This window comes from Orbicella franksi, chromosome 2 (genome assembly GCF_964199315.1).
Source record: "Orbicella franksi chromosome 2, jaOrbFran1.1, whole genome shotgun sequence".
NCBI classification, from domain to species: domain Eukaryota; kingdom Metazoa; phylum Cnidaria; class Anthozoa; order Scleractinia; family Merulinidae; genus Orbicella; species Orbicella franksi.
In genome coordinates, this window is record NC_138146.1 from 30377510 (window position 1) to 30397206 (window position 19697).

Genomic DNA, 19697 nt, shown 5'->3' on the forward strand with positions numbered 1-19697 from the left:
TAAACGTTAGTTACGTTGTCTTAATAGAATAATTATAAACTAATTAGAGAGGTTTTACGTTTCTTCTAAAACTCAAAGAAAAACATGATCCCGAGAGATTTCAATAGTCTGCTCTGGAAGCCGGGGTTCGTTTCAATCTAGAATAGGATAGTTCAACTTGTTTCAGTTTAGGTCGGTTTAACACGAATTTCCCGGCAATTACGTTTGCTTTCCAAAAGTTATTTTACCTTTTCTTTTGTACTGATTCATAGCCAGACAGGCAGACGAGGTAGAGAAAATTGTCAAGTATAGGCCAAGGTTAAAAAATATTGACCAGAAGAACTAAATTAGACTAGTATAAAAGACATGTCTGCTGACCAGAAATGTGAAATAATATTGGAGCTATCCATAAACCCCTATCGTTACTAAACGCCTGAGGGGTTTTTCGTGAAAATATAATGAGGCACCTGGTGCGATATGAAAAAAAAACTGATTATTACTGTAGGAAGGGAAATTTTAACAAGTTTAAAAGTGTTACCATTTGGCAAAAGATCTTATCTTTTGGTCATAAGAATTCTAGCAATCTCCAATTCTAGCTCTTTTGTTTAATTTCTGTTGTTGCGCTCACTTGGTTTCATGGCGGTGACAGCAACTAGAGCTACCAGGGCAACAAAATATCTAGTCTAGATGTGAGTGTGAGATGGACGTTAAAACTGACTAAATTTCATAGCTTCATGTTCGGTTTGAAGTAACAAAGTTTGAAAAGAAATTATTGCCAAAGAAAATGCCTTGCTTGGTTGGCCCTTATTTAACGGACACGTATCATGTGCCATATTATTTCGCGCAGTTGACCTATCTGCATTTGAATTTTCATTGACATGTTTTTTAAGGGATTGTGCTAAATCCGTGCGTTGTTTTCAATACAGTGACGTCATATGTTGTGTTACTGCCTGATCCACGCAAAGACAGACTCGGGTCAAACCACGGCCGACTTGAAACACCAACGACACGTTGAACTTTCACGAAACTACACGGTGGTTTCGAACGCAGTCGAGTTGGGAACATTCTTGCCATGTCTGTTCAACAGTGTTTAGCTTGCAACGCAGTGGTGAGTAGAGCGTGTGTTGAAAATCGTTTTATACTGTTTAACATGTACAATTTTCCACTGTCGACTGATTTTAAATACATGTGCTTCTGCTTGTCTGTCGAAAACTGCCAACTTGACGGCGCCTTACAATTTTGCTCTTCGCGGAAACTTACGGACATCGCATCCAATTTTTTATTCACTTCATTTGATTTTACAACAAAACAACAAATTGCATTCATTATACAGGTACATCATGTGCTGCGCGTAACAAATTTGTCGTTTGCTGGCAAGATATTGATTCTGCCACTGAGATTACAGGGTTAACAAGCACGGATTCATGAATATTGGGCAATGTAATTTATGCTGTTTTTACGGATTAAACGCGCCGAAATTGTAGAAGCAAAGACGCGTGCTAGAAAGTGAAGCGGACAGCTGTCGCGCGTGGACTCCGAGTCTATATTTAGTCAAAAAGTTGGCCGCGCTTAAGAGAGGTTATGACTTAAGTGATGTCGGAAGAAGATACTCCAATAAAGTTACGATTCGTGGCTGTTTGTCGAAGCTGAAGGTTCTGATATCTTGTTTAGCTTATCCTTCAAATATCTTCGATGGTTACGTCATACTTTTACTGCAAAAGTGAATGAACATCAAGGGAATTGCATCCTTAATTACTAAAGGCAAGCTTGAGTTGCTCTTCATCTGAGAAACTGAATGAGTTAAGATAAGAAATGAATCAGTTTTTTCGCCTTCCTACCTAAGTATCCAAGAAACCGAATGCTAATTTGTTTAGCCCGAGACAAGATCTTAGTTATTGTGGTTTATTCTTAGAAATCATGACGATTCTTCTGTCCGTTTCCTCATTTCCGTCATTAGAACATCATGCCTGGACCTTCAGTGTTTAGTGCTCGCAGTTCAATTAACGTGATCAATAACTATGATAGCGGTTGTACCTTGGTTCCAGGCCGAAGAAAACATTATTCCAGTTGACTTCACTCCGAAATCACTGACTTGTCAAATAAACTAGGGCGAATTATCCAAAGTCCTCAAGAATAAAGACTGGAAAACAAAACTGAAGCGCGTGCTTGTAGGCGAGGGACTGCGAGCGAGAATTGGTTCGGAATTTAACACACTTGCGACTGAAGAAATTGATGGATAGTGTGCCGTTGATTGCACTTCAAGATGAACTATCTGCTTCTATAGCACGTCCTAAAAGACGAACTAACGCCCCGTCCACACTACATGAGAGAAATTGAGAACGAAGCTTTATTTCCACGGTTAGGCCTACCGTTCACACTAAACTGTCACGAAAACGAATCTTTTCGAAAAGGTTCTTCAAACCGGAGAAGATGAAAACGCGGGCTGTAAGTTTTAGTGTGAACGGAAATATTTTGAAAATGGAGCTTTTTGAAAACGAGGACTTCACGATAATCACGGGATTTCCCTGCTCGAGTTTCCTCCCGTACAAATCCAAAATGACCAGTGATTACTGCGTTTTGAAATTTCTCCGGCATAGTGTGAACGGAACACCCTCGATGCGTAAAAACGCCGTTTTCAGATTTCTCCGGCGTAGCATGGACGGGGCCTAGGAGACGAACTTGTCTACACCGGATAATTTCCCTCCTTGAGCAAAGAAGAGCATCAGACAGAAAAACTATGCCCCCGTATGGTTATGCGTGTCAGAATAAAAAAGTTGGACAGTACATGGATGATTCGTCAAGACTAACTATCTGATTTTGTACATTTTGAACGACGAACTGAAGGTTTAGTACTTTCGATAGCTGATCCCGTTTTGACACAAGACGCATCTTGATATAACAGCAGACGCAAAATCTGCCTGTACGGATTATGCCACTTAGAGTTAGGATTAGACGGATTATGCCCCTCAAGTATAAAAACGGTCATTTTTTTATACTGATTGTCTGTCACGGTACTCGTATTATACTCATACTGTACTCATGGTACTCATATTGAGAAATATTGATAGGTCTAAGGGCTATTAACAAGATAATAAAAAGGAAAAGTGGTAGAATCTGTCTTGCGCCCCGGCTTTATACTGAAACGCATTATGAGAGGCACTAAAAAAAAACCCTTGTCCAAGTTCGTTCACACGGATCAGCTTATGCGCCAGTGAGGACGGCCGCGACAAAAGCATAAGTATAAGAATATCAAAATCTTGAAGTTTTTCTTATGCTTACATGTTGGCATAAGCATAGGCATGGGTGAAAGACTTGAGCCAATGAGCCAACATTTTATGCTCATACCAACCATGTCCTCACTGAACACAATACCGATATCAGCATATGCATAAGATGAACACTTATTATGTTTATGCTTGTGTCGCAAGTGAGGACCGGGCTTAATCATTTTTAAGTCTCTCCGCCACGAGGAGTTTTTAATTTCGTCAAATTACTGTGCCTTTCAATAACATGCGGACTCTAAAATTCAGAGCTCAACCGACAAATGCGTTTTTCGCTACCGTCAATCAAATGTTCGGCAGCTCCTCCCAGCTTCCGACTACTGTCGGGCACTGTTTCGTTGTCTGAACTGTGCTCAACGATTTCATTACCGCGCGCTCGGCAGTAGTCGGAAGCTGGGAGGAGCCGCCAAACATTTGATTGACGGTCGCGAAAAACGCATTTGTCAGTTGAGCTTTGAATTTTAGAGTCCGCATGTTATTGAAAGGCGCAGTAATTATTTCAGACGTGACCCAGGAGGTCATCGCGGTAAAAATCCATTAGAGAAGCTGGTTAATTAGAACAAATCTCGTGGTACTGTGTCTAATTAACCTAATTTTCACACACCCCATTAGCTACAGTTTAAAAGTGCAAAGAGCTTTTAAATCAATGAAGAAAACTCATACAAACCCTCGTCTCCCGGCGGAAAATTGGAGTAAGCGCTTAGCCCGTATAGTTTGGATGCTTGCGATTTGTGTTTTCACTCCAGTCTCTCCTCCACCAACCAACAGGTTCCCAGATCAAGCAAGTCATGTCAGTGTGGTCACGTGTTCGAAGACGTCAGACAAATTGCAGGGAAAAGATTTTCAGGTAAACATCGGGTGCCTACCACTTGTCAGAATAAACCTGTTGGGATGACCGGTTAATAATGGTAAGGAATTATCCAAAATCAGCAAACCAACCGAACGAGATGGCGCTAATACCATTTGCAATTCGATTTCTCGGCGTTATTGCCTTCGACTGATTAGAGATTGGAAACTGGAAAATGTTCGAAATGGTAAGGAAATTTGCACCGTTCCGATCCGAACGGAAATAGAGGACCACCTCTGGAGGTAGTCTACAATTTCCGAACGGTTTTCCCGGAAAATTTCAACTGCTCCATTTGACTTTCAACCGAAATTTCCGAATTTTTTTGGCTAAATAGTAAGGATTCCATCATCTCTTGCATGATAAATGTCCTAGTCCAGCTGGAATTACGTTAATACATAATTTTAGGGTTTATTCCTTTTTTTATTCCTTTTTTTAGAATATCGCGCCGAGTTGTACTGGCGACTGGAAAGCAAACGAATGAAAGCCTTGTCAAAGGAAAATACGCCATTTGTAAACGAGGTGACGCCTGCGGACCAAAACAATAACGTGCGGGACGAGGACAACAAAGGATCGAATAAGGAGGTAAATTTAGATAACTCGAGAGAAAAGAAATTATTTTGTCTATATATTTTTGTAAATACTACTTTTCGTGATTCATGCTGGGTACGGTTGGCGCGGTGGACTTGTAGTTAGTTTCACCTGGGTGGTCTCCGGATGGAAAATTGCAGCTTAAATCCCGGCAAGTTAGTGTTGTGTACCTCGGCACAGACACTTTACTCTTACCCTTCTCTCTTTACCCGGGAGACTCCAGAGCATCAATGTGTACCGGCACACCGATGGAGAAACCTGACAAACGCTAGGGAAGAGCTGAGCAACCCATCCAAGGAAAGTTTAAGCTGAGCGACCGACCGCCGTCTGATTACGTGACTGACTGACTGACTGACTGACTGACTGGCTGGCTGGCTGGCTGGCTGGCTGGTCGGCTGGCTGGCTGGCTGGCTGGCTGGCTGGCTGGCTGGCTGGCTGGCTGGCTGGCGGGCTGGCGGGCTGGCGGGCTGGCGGGCTGGCGGGCTGGCGGGCTGGCGGGCTGGCGGGCTGGCGGGCTGGCGGGCTGGCGGGCTGGCGGGCTGGCGGGCTGGCGGGCTGGCGGGCTGGCGGGCTGGCGGGCTGGCGGGCTGGCGGGCTGGCGGGCTGGCGGGCTGGCGGGCTGGCGGGCTGGCGGGCTGGCGGGCTGGCGGGCTGGCGGGCTGGCGGGCTGGCGGGCTGGCGGGCTGGCGGGCTGGCGGGCTGGCGGGCTGGCGGGCTGGCGGGCTGGTGGGCTGGCGGGCTGGCGGGCTGGCGGGCTGGTGGGCTAGCTGGCTGGCGCCGGGGCTGGCTGGCGGGCGGGCGGGCGTGTGGGCGGGCGGGACGGACGGACGGACGGACTGCTTGCTACATACATACATACATACATACATACATACATACATACATACATACATACATACATACATACATACATAATCTTTATTTCAATACGGTTAAAACTACAAATATATCCAATTCCTAATATCTAATATAATTAGAATAACTAAATAAGAAAGCTGCTTTCCGCGAATGCCGTGCTTTATACATCTCTTTTGAGTAGGCATTTAAACTGCCTCAGGCACTCTGCTTTTCTTAAGACACATGGAAGACTCTTCCAAAGAATGGCGCCACTATGGCTAAAGCTATTTTTATAATAGTTTGTTCGCGGCAATGGAACATTTAGTTTATTCTCAGAGTCCCTAAGACTATCGCCGATATATATGGACTACAGCAACTTATAAATGAACCAGCCAGAATAACTTCGACGTCTGCAACTTTAATTGATGTAATCTACACTAATTGTCCAGATAAAGTTGTGTGTTCGGGGGTCCGTCATGTCAGTATTAGCGACCATAGCATAGGTTTTGCTTATCGAAAATTATACATCAATGGAATGTCTGGTGGGCACATGCTATACACAATACAAATTTTATTGTCAACTCCCCATGAGGGCTTTTCAGAGACGATGATAAAGATAATTAAAAAAAAACTCACAGATTAGCGATAAACAATTATTGAAAAACTATTTACATGTAAAATTTATGACATTAAAAATTGATTTAAGAGGATGGCTTTTATTTTACGTTTAAAATGATAAGAGATTCACTTGATTTTAAATGGGGTTTCAAAGCATTCCACAAAGTTACAGTTCTGTAATACAAAGATCTCTGTCCCGACTTCGTTTTAAAAAGCGGTATATTAAGTAAGCTGGGTAGATGATCTGGTTGTCCGACCGCTAATGTTCTCTCTGGATATAAAATTTGAACTGAGGTGGTTTGGTACTTGACCTGTCATAGATTTAAATGCCAAGATGGCGTCTCTTAGATACAGGTGGAACTTAACTGGTATCCATCTCAGGTTTTTCAGGGCTGGCGTTACGTGATCAAACTTCCTCGTCCCGGAAACTATGCGAGCAGCGAAGTTCTGTACTCCATGATGTACTCCTTGATGTAGTTGTACTCCTTGTACCTATAGGAACTTTCGAAAATTCTATCGAATAAATTTTCGAAACGATATTGCGTCTCAATGTCGGGATCAGATATACACTTCAACTAATCCCAATGAAATGTGGCTACAATGGAAATGCTCGTTTCTATCTACTGTAATAAGCATGCTCCATTGGGAACAATACGTGTTCGGACGCGTGGGCCCCCATGGATTACATTTGAGCCTAAGAAACGAATGCATGATCGAGATATTCTAAAAATTAAAGCAAGTAAATCTAATGATCCAAGAGACTGGACACTTTTTAAAAACCAACGCAATATAGTAAATAAGGAAATCAGATTAGCCAAGGAAGCCTATTATCAAAATAGTTTTAGCGTGTACACGGGCGTTTCTCGAAAAACCTGCTTGCTTGCCTTATTGACTGATTGATTACCGATTTACAGGTTGTGAAGGAGCCATCTGCTCGCGGGTTAACAGAAGTCTCAAGGAAAAGGATGTTTCAGCCCAGAGTCAAAGGCCTGTATTCTGCAAGTAAAGGAGACCGTAAGTCGTCTACAATGACGTACTCTTACGTACAACCCAGCAATGATAAAGCAGTCTCACCTGAAGAACTGCGCAGGCTCTCTAAAGCTCTGGAAGAAATCAACAGAAAGATTCACTCACAGAATCTGGTGTGGAAAACCTTACTTTAAAAAGTTGGTGAATTTTGACAACAAGCCGTGATATGGGCTAGCTGTTGGAGATGCTTGTTGGTAGTTGTTGCTGATCTGTGTTTGAAATCATTTGTTGTGAACAACTATCAGTTTATTCTGTCTCTTTTCGAGTTCCGTGAGGGATCATTCCGGTTAAGACGGTGTCCTTACTGATGAAATGAACGTAAATGGAGCGGTATCTCTGAAACCGCTGTTGACAAGAATCATGGCATGGCGATTGTTTAAAACACCTGTTGAAGTTCATCGCTACAAATAAAACCACTGGATAATTTGTTTTCTCGTTCACGACATAGTATCTGACTAGAAATCGACTCTCCCTTAAGTTTTCCCCCACGAAGTTGTGAAACGAAGTGAATGATGCGTACTACCGCTGACCTGTGTCCAGTGGGTCCGCGAGGAAATATATATAGACGACCAGCTGGCAAGATTGCGTTCATTGCCTGATTTCAAGCCGAAAAGGACTAGGTACGAGTCTGTAAATTATGGGATAAGCAACTATTGATCCACATAGTCAGAAAGAGCACCCCGAGATTCACAAAATCCCCGAGTTTGGTATTAATCAGGCTAGTTTTGACTGAGATACAGCCATTTAAAAACGTCAAAATTAACAAAGAAATGTTTGGTCATTCGGACACAGCGACCGGACGGCCATACATTTCTTTGTAAATTTTGACGTTTTCAAATGACTGTGTCTTGCCTACTATTGGGTCTATTTACAACAAACTTGGGGATTTTGTAAAGCTTGGTCTGCACTTTATGACTATGTGGGTCAATAATTGCTAATCCCCTGATTTAAGAATCGTACCCAGTCCTTTTCGGTTTGAAATCAGGCAATACCCAGAACTTTCCTCGCGCTGCGCAACGTGATCTCGCTCCAGACGCCCTCGGTTAGATCGCCTATTTTTCCAACCGGATAAACTGGGTACGAGTCAGACGTTACGTTATCAAACGTCCTTAGTGATCCAGAAAACGTCACAGATGGGCCATGACAGCGAAGCTTAGTGAAGCTGAACCATGTACGTGTCGTACAAATGCTATAAGGAGTTGAACGATTGATGAAAGAAATTAAGAAAAAAATATCAAAAACGTACGAATGGAGGTCAAAAAAAAAATAACCACGTTGTATATTATGAGTTTTTGTTTTTTCAACACGTATTGCATATTGAATGAATATTGCTTGTGATCTGTTTGCCACGACTATGTTGAAGTCCCTTGAAACCGTTTTGCCGTTAGAGCTGTGTGCTCAAGTTGTTATCCAACCTCGTTCCCAGGGTCTCTCTTCTGCCCACCCCCTCTCCGGCATCCTCTCCAGCCCCTCTCCAGGGGGGAGGAAAGAAGAGAATGAGGGGAATGAGGTTGAATGTTATTACCTGGGGAAAAATATCTTTAAACAACGCGGTGGCAACCTAGACTTGCCACAAGTCGACTTTTGCTTAATCCATCGCTTATTCATCTCCCTCGCTCGAAGCGAGAGGGTAATCTCGAGCGACGTGAATTATTGAAAAGGACTTTTAGAAAGTCCATGGCAACCGGGCATGAGAGGCCAAGACCAAGCTGGTCGGTGCGCAATGCATACTGGTTTAGCGGGGGCCTAAAAGAATAATAGAACTTGTTCATTACAAGGTAAATTGGATACTGCCTTACTCCAATAAGGGTATAAAAGAGTTTTATTTCTCAAATGGTATGCTGAATCACGTTCGTTATCTTTCGACTTGTTGGTATTAAGCAGTAGTTACTTAAGTGATAGTAAAATGTGTTCAAAATAAGTGTTTCTTTTGATGCTTAGTGATTCACGGCGTGATGGCGCCGGTTGTTTAGCGTAACCCACAATAAATTCTGTGAGACAAGACGTTTGTTAATTTCTTTCAAAGCACTGGGGAATCTTCGCATAAGATTTTGTAAAGCAATAGTTTCTGTTGGCTCAATCCATTTGGTCTTTATGACGTGATGAGGCTGGTTGACTTGTCTTCGAATGATAGTCTTGGGCTTAACAAATGTTTCTTTTGTTTTTTGAATCATGTTGCGTTTCAGGACTTTTTCCTTGTTGGGAGATTTCGGGCGTTCCGTGGCGTCCGGACTACGGGAACTCTTTCGAGAAAGCAAAATGAAAAGGGTTATAAACTGACTTCAAATGTCAAAGCTACAGTGGTAACCTTGACTGATACGCAAGACAAGATCACCTAAGGCCCGGTTCATACGTTGCATTTCTGCCGTGTCGAATTCAATTCAATTAAGTGCGGCAGAAATGCGACTGTCGATTCATACGTCGCACTTGTGTCGAATTTAATTCAGAATTAATACTGTCGGGTATGTCGGTCAGCGGAAAAAGTTTTAAACGCAGAGTATTCAATATGGCGGACGGAGATACTGAGGGACGAAGGACTTTAATTTTGCGAAAAGTTGTCCGCCAATGGAATGAGAAGGAGAAGGCTGACAATGCAGCAGTTTGTTTTGCAGTATTTTCAGGTTGCATTGGGTCGAGAATAGCCAAGTTTCTTCTTTCTCTTTGATGGGACCAAATTTACGCATGCTCAATACATTAACATAATGTATGAATTAGATTCGACACGGCAGAAATTCGACGTTTGAATCGGTGTCGCATTTCTGTCGGATAATGCGACAAGACCAGTCGAACGTGCGGCAGAAGTGCGGCAGCCGATTCAGACGTCGAATTTCTGTCGAATTTAATTCGTTGAATTGAGTTCGACACGGCAGAAATGCGACGTTTGAACCGGGCCTAAGAGAACGATTAAGGCCCGGTTCATACGTCGCATTTCTGCCGTGTCGAATTCAATTCAACGAATTAAATTCGACAGAAATTCGACGTCTGAATCGGCTGCCGCATTTCTGCCGCACGTTTGACTGGTCTTGTCGCATTATCCGACAGAAATGCGACACCGATTCAGACGTCGAATTTCTGCCGTGTCGAATCTAATGCATACATTATCTTAATGTATTGAGCATGCGTAAATGTGTTCCTGCCAAAGAAAAAGAAGAAACTTGGCCATTCTCGACCCAATGCAACCTGAACATGTTGCAACACATACTGCTGCATTGTCAGCCTTCTCCTTCTCGTTCCATTGGCGGACAATTTTTAGCAAAATTAAAGTCCTTCGTCGCTCAGTACTTTCGTCCACCATATTGAATACTCTACGTTTAAAACATTTTCCGCTGGCCGACATACCCGACGGTATAAATTCTGAATTAAGTGCGACACAAGTGCGACGTATGAATCCACAGTCGCATTTCTGCCGCACTTAATTGAATTGAATTCGACACGGCAGAAATGCGACGTATGAACCGGGCCTTACCCAGTTCGCGAGTCGCTTTTAATAGTAATGCTTGAAAGCTATTTATAGACAACGGCTATTTTAAGAAAGATACAGGTACCACAACCTATCACAAAAGTGTGATGAATACAAAAAGTGCCATATGTTTGGAAACTAATGATAGACTCCATAAAATTATCATGGGGCACTGAGAAATGTTCTCTCCGATCATCGTCTCTTGTTGAACGCTGAGAGTTATTGCCATCTTACTATGGGGAGTTTATCGGACCTAACTCTACTTGAAACACACGCGACTTTTTTGAGACCGATTTGAAATCGTTTTAGGTGATGCATGTACATCTTTACCTCAAAACTCTGTTTATGCTGAGTTTTGTCGCTGAGTAGTTTGTTTTCTCTGATTAGAACTCGCTGTTTCCTGTTTTCCAGCCTCGAGTACAACTCTGCTCGGTATTCTATAAACAGAGAAAGATTGGTCAACAAAATATGGTTCAACAGTCAAGGATGTTCCCAGCTAACTGAGTCAATAACTGCATTATTTCTTTTCCAAGAGGGCAGGGTAATTTAATCCTGCAATGTGATTGGTTCTTAGCGCGGTACGGATTTCCCTACCTCTGCCCACGGTTACAGTAGTATTTTCAAGAGCCCGGTAAGAATTTTTCACTTTCCAGGACCTCCCATGGCCCAGCGGCAAATAACACATATTTATCAAATCACCGCACGGTCTCTCTGAAATAAAATTCGGCAGGCCAAGTAAACTTCTTTTCCACGAAAGTTTCATAAGTGCTCTTAACTGCTCAGACTTTTATCTTCTGATCATGGCCAAGAGATATGGCCCACACCGGTAACAGAGCCTTTTCTTTATTTTGGCTCCTTATCAGATTGTGGCAAAGGGGAGTGGGGGTTGTGATTCTGTTCACGCATGAATTTTAACAAAATTCACGCGCCACATATATTTTCAGCTGCCTTTAGCAATGGATCATTCATTAACTCCCGCACACGTCTGCGGTCTTTCACGGTTAATCCCATTCTCAAAGATCCTCATAAACTAAAAAAGAGGCTTCGACCGCAGGGTGCTACTGAGCCAACGAACGATGTAAAAAATCTTCAACGAAAGAGAATGAAAATTGAAGAAGCAAACAAATAATTGATCATAATTTCACAATTCTCTCTCAGGGAACTTACCGGAAAATCTCTTTCCACCAATTAGTTTCTTCTCTGTGAAGACGTGACCACAAGTACATGAACCATCTGTGGAATGCGAGGCGGGGATCTATTTAAAAATATTGACAGTGGTAAAAAAGATTTAATACCCAAAATCAATCATACATGAACGTCTGCAACCAAGTGACTACTTAAGTTGAATTGGAAGACCAACTGCAAATTGAGGCCATGACCCACGATGGATTTCGAAAGTGCTGTGAAATTATGCACTCATGTTCGCGAGTCGAAATCAGAGCAGCATTCACAATCTTTCGTGAAGAACCTATTTTTCTAATTGCAAAGGACCTTCAGAGCTTCTTAGTAAAACTCGTACATAAAATAGATGAAAACGGTTTAACGTTTAAAATATAAGCTTAAAGTTCAGCCACCGTTAACGTTAGTAAATATGGCGTTCGGAAGACAAATAACTTTAAAAAAAGAAGACTTACCATGAGATTACAAGCCACACATTGTTGTCGTTGAATCATGACAGAGTGCTTTAACACCTTAACTCACAAATTTGTTCCTGTAGAATCTTAGAATCTAACATTAACAATAAACCAATAAGAGGATCGAAAGCCAAAAATTGAATGAGACGAAGCAGTTAAAAAATGTCATCGCGCCATCGCCACGCGCGTGAGTCACTGACGTCATGATATCTTACGTCAGCGTGACTGTCACATCAGGAGTTAACCCTCTAAGAAGGAGCGTGACACGAAACAACCAATCAAGAGATGAGATTCTTCGCAATTATGATTGATTCTTCTGGCTCCTTGGAAATCGGTGTAGTTTTGCCACGGGAAGGCTCTTATGACGGTGATTATGTTACGGCAAAAAATAAACAAATAGATAAATAATACAACGATATTGATGATGTGTTCATAACAGTTACTTTATGCTTTTATTTTTTTACGACTCATCCTAGTTTTAAAGATGTTTACTCGTATTCTATGAACAAGAACAATGCCAAAGAAAACTCCTAACAAGTATATCAGGTGACAAATCCATGTACTGAGTATTAATCTATCATATAGTTGATTTCTTTTGAGCAAAATATAAACGTATAAACAAATGTCATATTCGCAGACTGATAACATGTTGTGGATATGATCACGGCATGTTCCCTGCATCCTGGGCAAGACTGTCTTATCCTTTTTTCCACACTTTACAGCAACGTTCTAAGAAGTGTATCGATCGATCATCCTGATCCATCTCCTTCCATTTGTCTTGAGAGAGTTCTAAAATAGCCATGCCATAGACTGTCCCATGAGTCTGCGATTTATTTCTTGAAGTGCTCGAGAAAATCGCGCGGCTTCATCTTCAGGGGACTGAAAAAGAGCACTGTAACTGTCTTGTGTAAGCCTTAGATTTCCTTTCTTTCTTTTTCCTTTGGTTCTCCTAGGTGTCCTAGAAGAGGGCAGGGTTGGACGGCTCTTTTTAGGCTTTACAACGATCTGAGACAAAAAGAAATGACAAACGGTTTGATGTCATCTAACGTGGGTATAGGAAAGTTTTCCGGGTAGAAATAAAGGTTTGGCCTTTTTACTAGCCTGTGAACAGGTTCTCTAGTCGAAGACGGGGCGAAGAGAAAGCGGAAAGAAAGAAGAAGAGAGAGGAGCGGAGAGCCGTTCAGCCGTGTTGTAAATAACCTGTCCTCATAAAGTAAAAGAAGCGTAAAGTGCATTAATTGGGACGACTGTACAGGAGAATTCTACGGACGTTACGGCTCGACTGGTTCTTATCTTCTACTTATCCTAGCCAATATAGTCATATAAACGGGAGGGAAAAAGAAACGTTCCGGCGTCACGTTCATATATCTGACAAGCTGTTTGCATTTGTAAACGTTTGCAGCGGTCATAACATATACCCGGAAGCGTTTGGCGTGACATGTACTGTCACACCACATTACCTGCTTCTCGCTGTCACCATCAGTTGAGTCCGAGTCACTACTAGGTCTATTAGCTTTGTTCTCTTCAGTGAGTTTCGATCGTTTGGCTTCCAGTCTCGTGTAAAGACTTGCACGATATTCTAGAGAAAATGGAGGCGTTATGGTAAAGATCATTTCACAAAACAAGGACCCGAAAGAAAAGTGAAAGCCTAGTATTTCGTATCGGCTAATTTATCCGTGAGTGATGACTTTCTCTGTCAATCACAACTTTCCGAGTTACCTTGTGCCTCTGTTTCAAAACGAGTCTTTGTGCAAAACCTGTCATATGAAGATGAGTTTGATTGATGTAGGCGGACAGAAACAACAGGAAAAAGGCAACTCAGAAATGGCCTATTGGTTAATCTTAGTCCAGGAATCTACTAGCCAATCAAATCATTTGTCTCCGGGGCCAACTTTTCCTTGTCCCAAGGCCCCCCGGCTAAGAGGGACAAGCGGCTCTACGGACTGGTTGTCAAGAGTGTGTACAGTTGTCTCACACCGCGCGCCAACTAAAGGCAAGTGTTTCAGCCGCCGCTGCACGTTCTGAGCGCATCATGCACTACACAGCAAGGTTCAGCTTGTCATACACACATGATAACTAGGGGTTTTCATCTCCTTTTGTCCTTAAGAAATGCCTCAGAAGCAAAGCAACAGCAACGGGTCGCTGCAGAGAAAGAAGAAACAAAACGTCCAGACCAGGGCACAAAGTACAAAGACAAGATTATTTCTGGTGAGCTTTTTCTTGGATATAAAGAGTTCATTGCAGATTCTACCACAGTTTGCACAGGGCACGCAGTATCTACCTGTACCTGGCTTATTTTATAACTGTTGCTTACATAACACTACCTGAAAATCTCTTGCCTCCAATCTGACGAATATCTTCAAACACGTGGCCACAGGTGCAAATCTGCAAAGTTCCTAAAACCTAACAGTAAACAGAAAAATAAACATGTCTTAAATCATCTCTCGTATTTGAGCTTTAAGCTGTAGTTACAGATCAGTTTGAGAGAAACACTACCCTAAACATGTATATTCCGAATCTGAACGACAACTAACTACCGAACTGTTTTGAATAACGATAGACCTTTGAAGAAACCTGCAATTTCTGAAGACATCATAATAGTTTCTCGCTTACAAGAAACACTGAGATTTTTCTTTTGCTCCGTCGCAAACACAAGGCCGGACTGGTGATATGTAACCGAATGAGAATACTGAAATTCATTTCAAAGTCGCGCAGCCTTACACGTCACTGTTGCAAAGAGTATCGATGAGTCATCGATATTAAAGTCGTTCAGCGTGTTGGGACGACAATGACTTACTAAAGGCGTTTGAGCTGTTGAAGTCTATTACTCCTAAGTATTAGGTAACTAAGGTTTCAAAATCGGTGTAATTATTCACGCTTTCGCACAAAAGCACGACAGTGTCTAGATGATGTTCACGTAACAATGGCTGTTTTAAAACAATCACGGGGCGAAAACATCCCAAATAAAAGTCTAGATTGCATGGAAAATACGACTGATACTTCTTTGACTCTCAGATCAGCCAGTCTTCCAAACCCTCGACCTTCGAAATCACCGTCCCAATTTCAACTGTGACTCGGATACGAAGAACACAAGCACACTCGTGACTATTACGTATATCAATGCAGAGATTTAAACTCCAAAGCGACTTGGAGAACACAAATGTATATTCAGCGCTTTTTAAACTCATTCTCCCTGAGAACTCACCGTGGTGTTACAAGCAAGGCACTGTCTAAGAACCATACTGGTAGCTTATGTAGTTTTAACGCCGGCTGGCGTGTTGCTGTGCCTGGTGCAGAAGTTAAAGGAAGGATGTTGTTCATGCAACTTTATTTGAAGCACTTGTATTGGAGTGGTATGTCACGTGCACATCACACAACGTGTTAGTCACGTTCAGTTCAGCTGATTGGTTGGGACAATTTTACAATTTCAACCGCAATTATTTTAGTTTTTCTCTAATAAATATAGGTAGGAATATGTCTGATTTATCATATACAGTACAGGGTCTTCCTTCCTAAAGAAGATTTGAGCTTTTCCCTATATATATATCATCACTAAGGTAGTAATACATTTGAAAACTTCACGTGCTTTAGCGAAACTCACTCACGGATTAAGTTTTTAAATTTTCAGTGTTCGCAACAATTCCTAGCAGAACCTTTCCGAGCTTGCAGATATTTTATTACGTCAGTGTGGCCACTAAAAGCAAACTTCTTATGTTAACCCGTTCCCCTTGGTGAAATTCCATAAAATTATGTCAGAACGGTTATAATTATTTTTCTTTACTTAAGGCTCGTTTCTCAGCAAATCTATTTCGCCAGTTCTTAAACAGAGAGGAAAAAACACAAAGTAAAAAAGGAGAAAGTGCCTGTTAACCTTCCCCCCTGGTGGACCCCCATCCACCCTTCTTGTTTAGTGAATCATCTGGCCTGAATCACAATATTAAGGTCACATCATAACACTATTTTATTATTGCTCAAATTGAAAAGTTATAGTGATCTGGGAGTAAAAAACTGCTTTTAAAGTCGGACACTGGCGCATGCCACGTCATGAAGGATCTTCATCCGAGGCAGCCACCTAAAAGCCCCCATCCTTTTTTTATCAAAGAAAATTAGCTAAAATTACTGATATCAATTCGGTTTGAAAGACCAGAGATATTAAGAAATTATGATGATGACCTTCGAAAATTAATAATCAATGATGCCAAAACCAGGTGAATAAAATAAGAACACGGTGAAACAAGTTTTGTTCAATACTATGTCAATTGTTAAGCGAGTTTTCCACGTGATAAAGGGAAAATTCCTTTTAAGGGTGATTTTGAAATGGTTCATGTTTCCCCACCCCAGGTAACATGATTGAGTATTGATTCCGAGTGTCGCGACCGCGCACAAATTTGGCAAGATCTCAGTGTCACACAGTAATGCTAATTTTAAATGTGACGTCACGGACCGTTTGGTTTATGCACATTCATTATTAAAAGACTTTCAAAACAAACTGCAGCACTGGCGCAGTATCCGTCGTTAAGGAAGTGTAAAAGATCATACAGGCTATAAAACCAACTGAAAAATGGTCCTTCAACAGTGCTTGGCCTGCAATCATTTGGTGAGTTAACGTTTGGATTGTTTACAATAGATTTCGTCCTTTATACACGAATTTTACCCATGGTCACACAGTATCCCGAGGTGTTCTGTTCATAAAGCCACTAGATTTTACTTTGCATGAGTCACATAAACATTGCATCATTTCCATGAAAAGAAACTAACAGAAAGGCTTGATTTGGTCATTACGTTTACCGTAGCGAGTACCAATGCAGCTATTATTTGTGATGCGGATTTTCTGTACTATCTATCATTATATGTGCGAATTTCGAATCGAATTTCATGGTCTATTTCTTTTAGAAGCAGATTCGATCAGTTTTCCATGAAGAAGGAAGAACAAATATAATAGAATCGTGATTATAGCCCTGCTGAATCAGCTTGTTTTTTTTGAAAAATTACGAGCTCAGCAATATATGTTTTAAGCAAACCTACAGCCGAAAAGCGGCAATGATTGCATAACAATGCAAGATCATGCTGACTTTTTGCGTGAAATTCTCCGAGTTTCCTATCCAGGCGCAAGGTCCAAGTCGATCGATCTGAATCATTAACGAGGCGATTTGTAGTTGCCCCGTCACATATAGTGACGGTACATGTGTTTTGGCTGTCAAGTAGTCAAAGTAGGGTCACAAGTTGAAAGAGCTATACCATGTCACGATAAACGTTAGCTCAGTTGAGATGAACAAAACTACCTTAGATTTAAACTAACAATAAATTCCACAGGTAACAAATCACCAAAGAGGGGTAAATAAATCAAATAAAAACAAGGCTAAATTGAGACGGCTCAAAAACGACCAACCGTCTTAATTTCGTGAGGTTTTTTTGGGGGGGGGGATGGGGGGGTTGGCGCCCTCCATTAGATTCCAATTCATACAGCGTTATTTTTCTGTAGATGACTGAATTGTCACGAGCATGTGTTTTTGGTCACGTGTTTGAAGAAGCAAGCCGTTTCATTAGTGGCAAAAGATTTTCAGGTAAACATGTTTGGCTGATCTGATGGCATCTCGCGTAATACATTTCAAAATCATATTGTTGGAGAATGGCATGATCTCTTCAGTGATCATTTTATTTCCATGAGTCACTCTATTTGTCTGAACTTTGCTTATTGATTTTATACTTAAAACAGAATACCGTGCCAAACTGTATTCTCGTCTGGAAACTAAGAAAATGAAGAGAAAAGCTGTAGAAAACGGACCAAAGGGGAGTAACTGCATTCCTTCGCATTCAGTCAGCAATCCAATGGTATTGAGCAGCTGAACTTTATGTTTAAAGTTTGTTGTTTGTTGACTTTGTTAACGCGCAGTTTCTAATGGTTGGAACGCCCAACTTGGTGACTGCATGGTCGCCAGACGCCGGTTGGAGTGTCTTGTCATCAGTGTTCGCGTCCTTCTTATTTAGTCAGCGGCTGTCAGAATGTAGAGGGAGAAGTACTGGGTACAACCTGAGCTCCCGGACTGATCGTTATTCTGCGCAGTTACGTACCAGACGAAGAGACTGCCATAGTCTCTTGGCTAGACTGAGTGTAGTTGGCAAATTGTTGCAGGAAACCTGGCGGTGAACATTCTGACACGAGAAACACTACAACCATAAAATGTACAGGTTGCCTCCCAGTCGAGAACAATATAGAGACAGGCGTGACAACAAGCATCTGATACTCCCAATCCCCACACCGGGTCCCCACCCTTTCCTGTTTGTATATTTTGCCTGAGTGATACATGAGACATGATCATTTCTAGTAGTTATGCCGTTTGATGTGTTGTGTGCTTGCAATTAAGGCCAGCATGAAGAAAACTAAGCTGCATGGTAAAACAAAAGCTCTTTAAAATTAAACAAAAAATCCGCTGACAAAAGTCGATATTTCAACTTAATGCGTTTCTGTTGTTTCTCCCAGAACCTGACCGCGACACGCAGACGATCAGCACGGCGAAAGAATTCAGACAAAAGCAAAAGAAGAAAACGATATCCTCTGATGCAGATGAATCGCTCCACGAGGCTGAAACAGCAACCAAATATGGGGAAAATTGTATCAGCACAGCTCTTGAGTAGGTTGCCAAATGCTCTCAGAGAAATAAACCGAAGGATATTCGTTCAGAATATTATGTGGCTGGAGTTACAGACGGAGTTAAGAAAAAGGAGTTTGAGGGCAAATCTCAGAATAAACCCATAAGAATAGCTGGAAACGCGGTTTTTTCAGCGGCTTGTAATATGCAACGGAAATATTCATGACAACGGCCGTCGCCAGACAGAGAACAGGAAATAACCGAGATTGTGCTGAGCAGAAGCAGTAAACGATCGAAATATCCAGTTAACCCCGATTGGTGTATACTTACATACTGCATGTCGTGAAATGACAATAATTCAAGTGTGATGATATTTGGGAGATTTGATTTACGTCAAGAAGAGAAAAGAATGTATATTTTGTCTCCTTATTAAGATAAAACAAGGGTTTGGAACCGGCAAAGGGGATTTGTTTTCGAAAGCTATCGTTTTACGATAAAGTGCCGTTTTACACAGTATAGAACTGGTTCGAAAAACAGGATTAGCCGTTCGATGTATGCTTTTAAAACAATTTTACCGTTAATTACCAATCGGGAAAATAGGTACCATCTGAAGTCCTCTTGGTACCATCTGTATCACAATAAGGTTGAGAGAACACGTCCATAATCATGAGTAAAAAGAGTTAGAAAGGATGGAAATAAACTGAGTAAGCGAAACTAACTTGTTATCAGAACTTTTTATAACATAGCGCGCGCGCTGGTCCTATCTGGTAAAAATTTCCATTTACCCATGGCCGTGCGTAAATAACACAAGTGTCGGCAATGTGGGCTGAACAA

General features: G+C 41.7%; 4 protein-coding genes across 5 annotated transcripts; 2 read left to right on the plus strand and 2 right to left on the minus strand.

The window, feature by feature from the left end:
* The first annotated feature begins 392 nt into the window (after positions 1–392).
* On the plus strand, positions 393–9078 carry LOC145479251 (uncharacterized). Its single transcript, XM_081457564.1, has 4 exons — positions 393–1087; positions 4029–4107; positions 4544–4689; positions 7065–9078. The coding sequence occupies exons 1-4, from the start codon at positions 1052–1054 to the stop codon at positions 7311–7313; spliced, it is 510 nt and encodes a 169-aa protein (XP_081313690.1). The 5' UTR covers positions 393–1051; the 3' UTR covers positions 7314–9078.
* Positions 9079–9113: 35 nt separating this feature from the next.
* Positions 9114–12312, minus strand: LOC145472945 (uncharacterized). The gene is made up of 4 exons (XM_081455005.1): positions 12274–12312; positions 11807–11894; positions 10866–11076; positions 9114–9459 (listed from the first exon to the last, which is right to left on the minus strand). The coding sequence occupies exons 1-4, from the start codon at positions 12310–12312 to the stop codon at positions 9117–9119; spliced, it is 681 nt and encodes a 226-aa protein (XP_081311131.1). The 3' UTR covers positions 9114–9116.
* On the minus strand, positions 10994–15771 carry LOC145479258 (uncharacterized). 2 transcript variants are annotated; one of them, XM_081457573.1, is made up of 4 exons: positions 15479–15771; positions 14613–14676; positions 13734–13852; positions 10994–13278 (listed from the first exon to the last, which is right to left on the minus strand). In XM_081457573.1, exons 1-4 carry the CDS (start codon positions 15512–15514, stop codon positions 13063–13065), a joined length of 435 nt encoding a protein of 144 aa, XP_081313699.1. In that variant the 5' UTR covers positions 15515–15771; the 3' UTR covers positions 10994–13062. The 2 variants fall into 2 exon arrangements, with proteins under 2 accessions (XP_081313699.1, XP_081313698.1); XM_081457572.1 differs by having other exon boundaries at positions 14598–14676; positions 15479–15763.
* Positions 15772–16614: 843 nt separating this feature from the next.
* On the plus strand, positions 16615–19667 carry LOC145479252 (uncharacterized). Its single transcript, XM_081457565.1, has 4 exons — positions 16615–16870; positions 17756–17837; positions 17990–18105; positions 18755–19667. Exons 1-4 carry the CDS (start codon positions 16835–16837, stop codon positions 19028–19030), a joined length of 510 nt encoding a protein of 169 aa, XP_081313691.1. The 5' UTR covers positions 16615–16834; the 3' UTR covers positions 19031–19667.
* Positions 19668–19697: the final 30 nt, after the last annotated feature.

Coding starts and splice junctions, on each gene's coding strand:
- LOC145479251 (XM_081457564.1), top strand. CDS start 1,052: ATGTCTGTTCAACAGTGTTTAGCTTGCAACGCAGTG. Junction 1,088..4,028: donor GTTTAGCTTGCAACGCAGTG/GTGAGTAGAGCG, acceptor ACCAACCAACAG/GTTCCCAGATCAAGCAAGTC. Junction 4,690..7,064: donor ACAAAGGATCGAATAAGGAG/GTAAATTTAGAT, acceptor ACCGATTTACAG/GTTGTGAAGGAGCCATCTGC.
- LOC145472945 (XM_081455005.1), bottom strand. CDS start 12,312: ATGATTCAACGACAACAATGTGTGGCTTGTAATCTCATG. Junction 11,895..12,273: donor GTGTGGCTTGTAATCTCATG/GTAAGTCTTCTT, acceptor ATTTTTAAATAG/ATCCCCGCCTCGCATTCCAC. Junction 11,077..11,806: donor TGGTGGAAAGAGATTTTCCG/GTAAGTTCCCTG, acceptor CTCTGTTTATAG/AATACCGAGCAGAGTTGTAC.
- LOC145479258 (XM_081457572.1), bottom strand. CDS start 15,514: ATGGTTCTTAGACAGTGCCTTGCTTGTAACACCACG. Junction 13,853..14,597: donor TGGAGGCAAGAGATTTTCAG/GTAGTGTTATGT, acceptor CATTTTCTCTAG/AATATCGTGCAAGTCTTTAC. Junction 13,279..13,733: donor ATGGTGACAGCGAGAAGCAG/GTAATGTGGTGT, acceptor TTTTTGTCTCAG/ATCGTTGTAAAGCCTAAAAA.
- LOC145479252 (XM_081457565.1), top strand. CDS start 16,835: ATGGTCCTTCAACAGTGCTTGGCCTGCAATCATTTG. Junction 17,838..17,989: donor TAGTGGCAAAAGATTTTCAG/GTAAACATGTTT, acceptor TACTTAAAACAG/AATACCGTGCCAAACTGTAT. Junction 18,106..18,754: donor ATTCAGTCAGCAATCCAATG/GTATTGAGCAGC, acceptor TGTTTCTCCCAG/AACCTGACCGCGACACGCAG.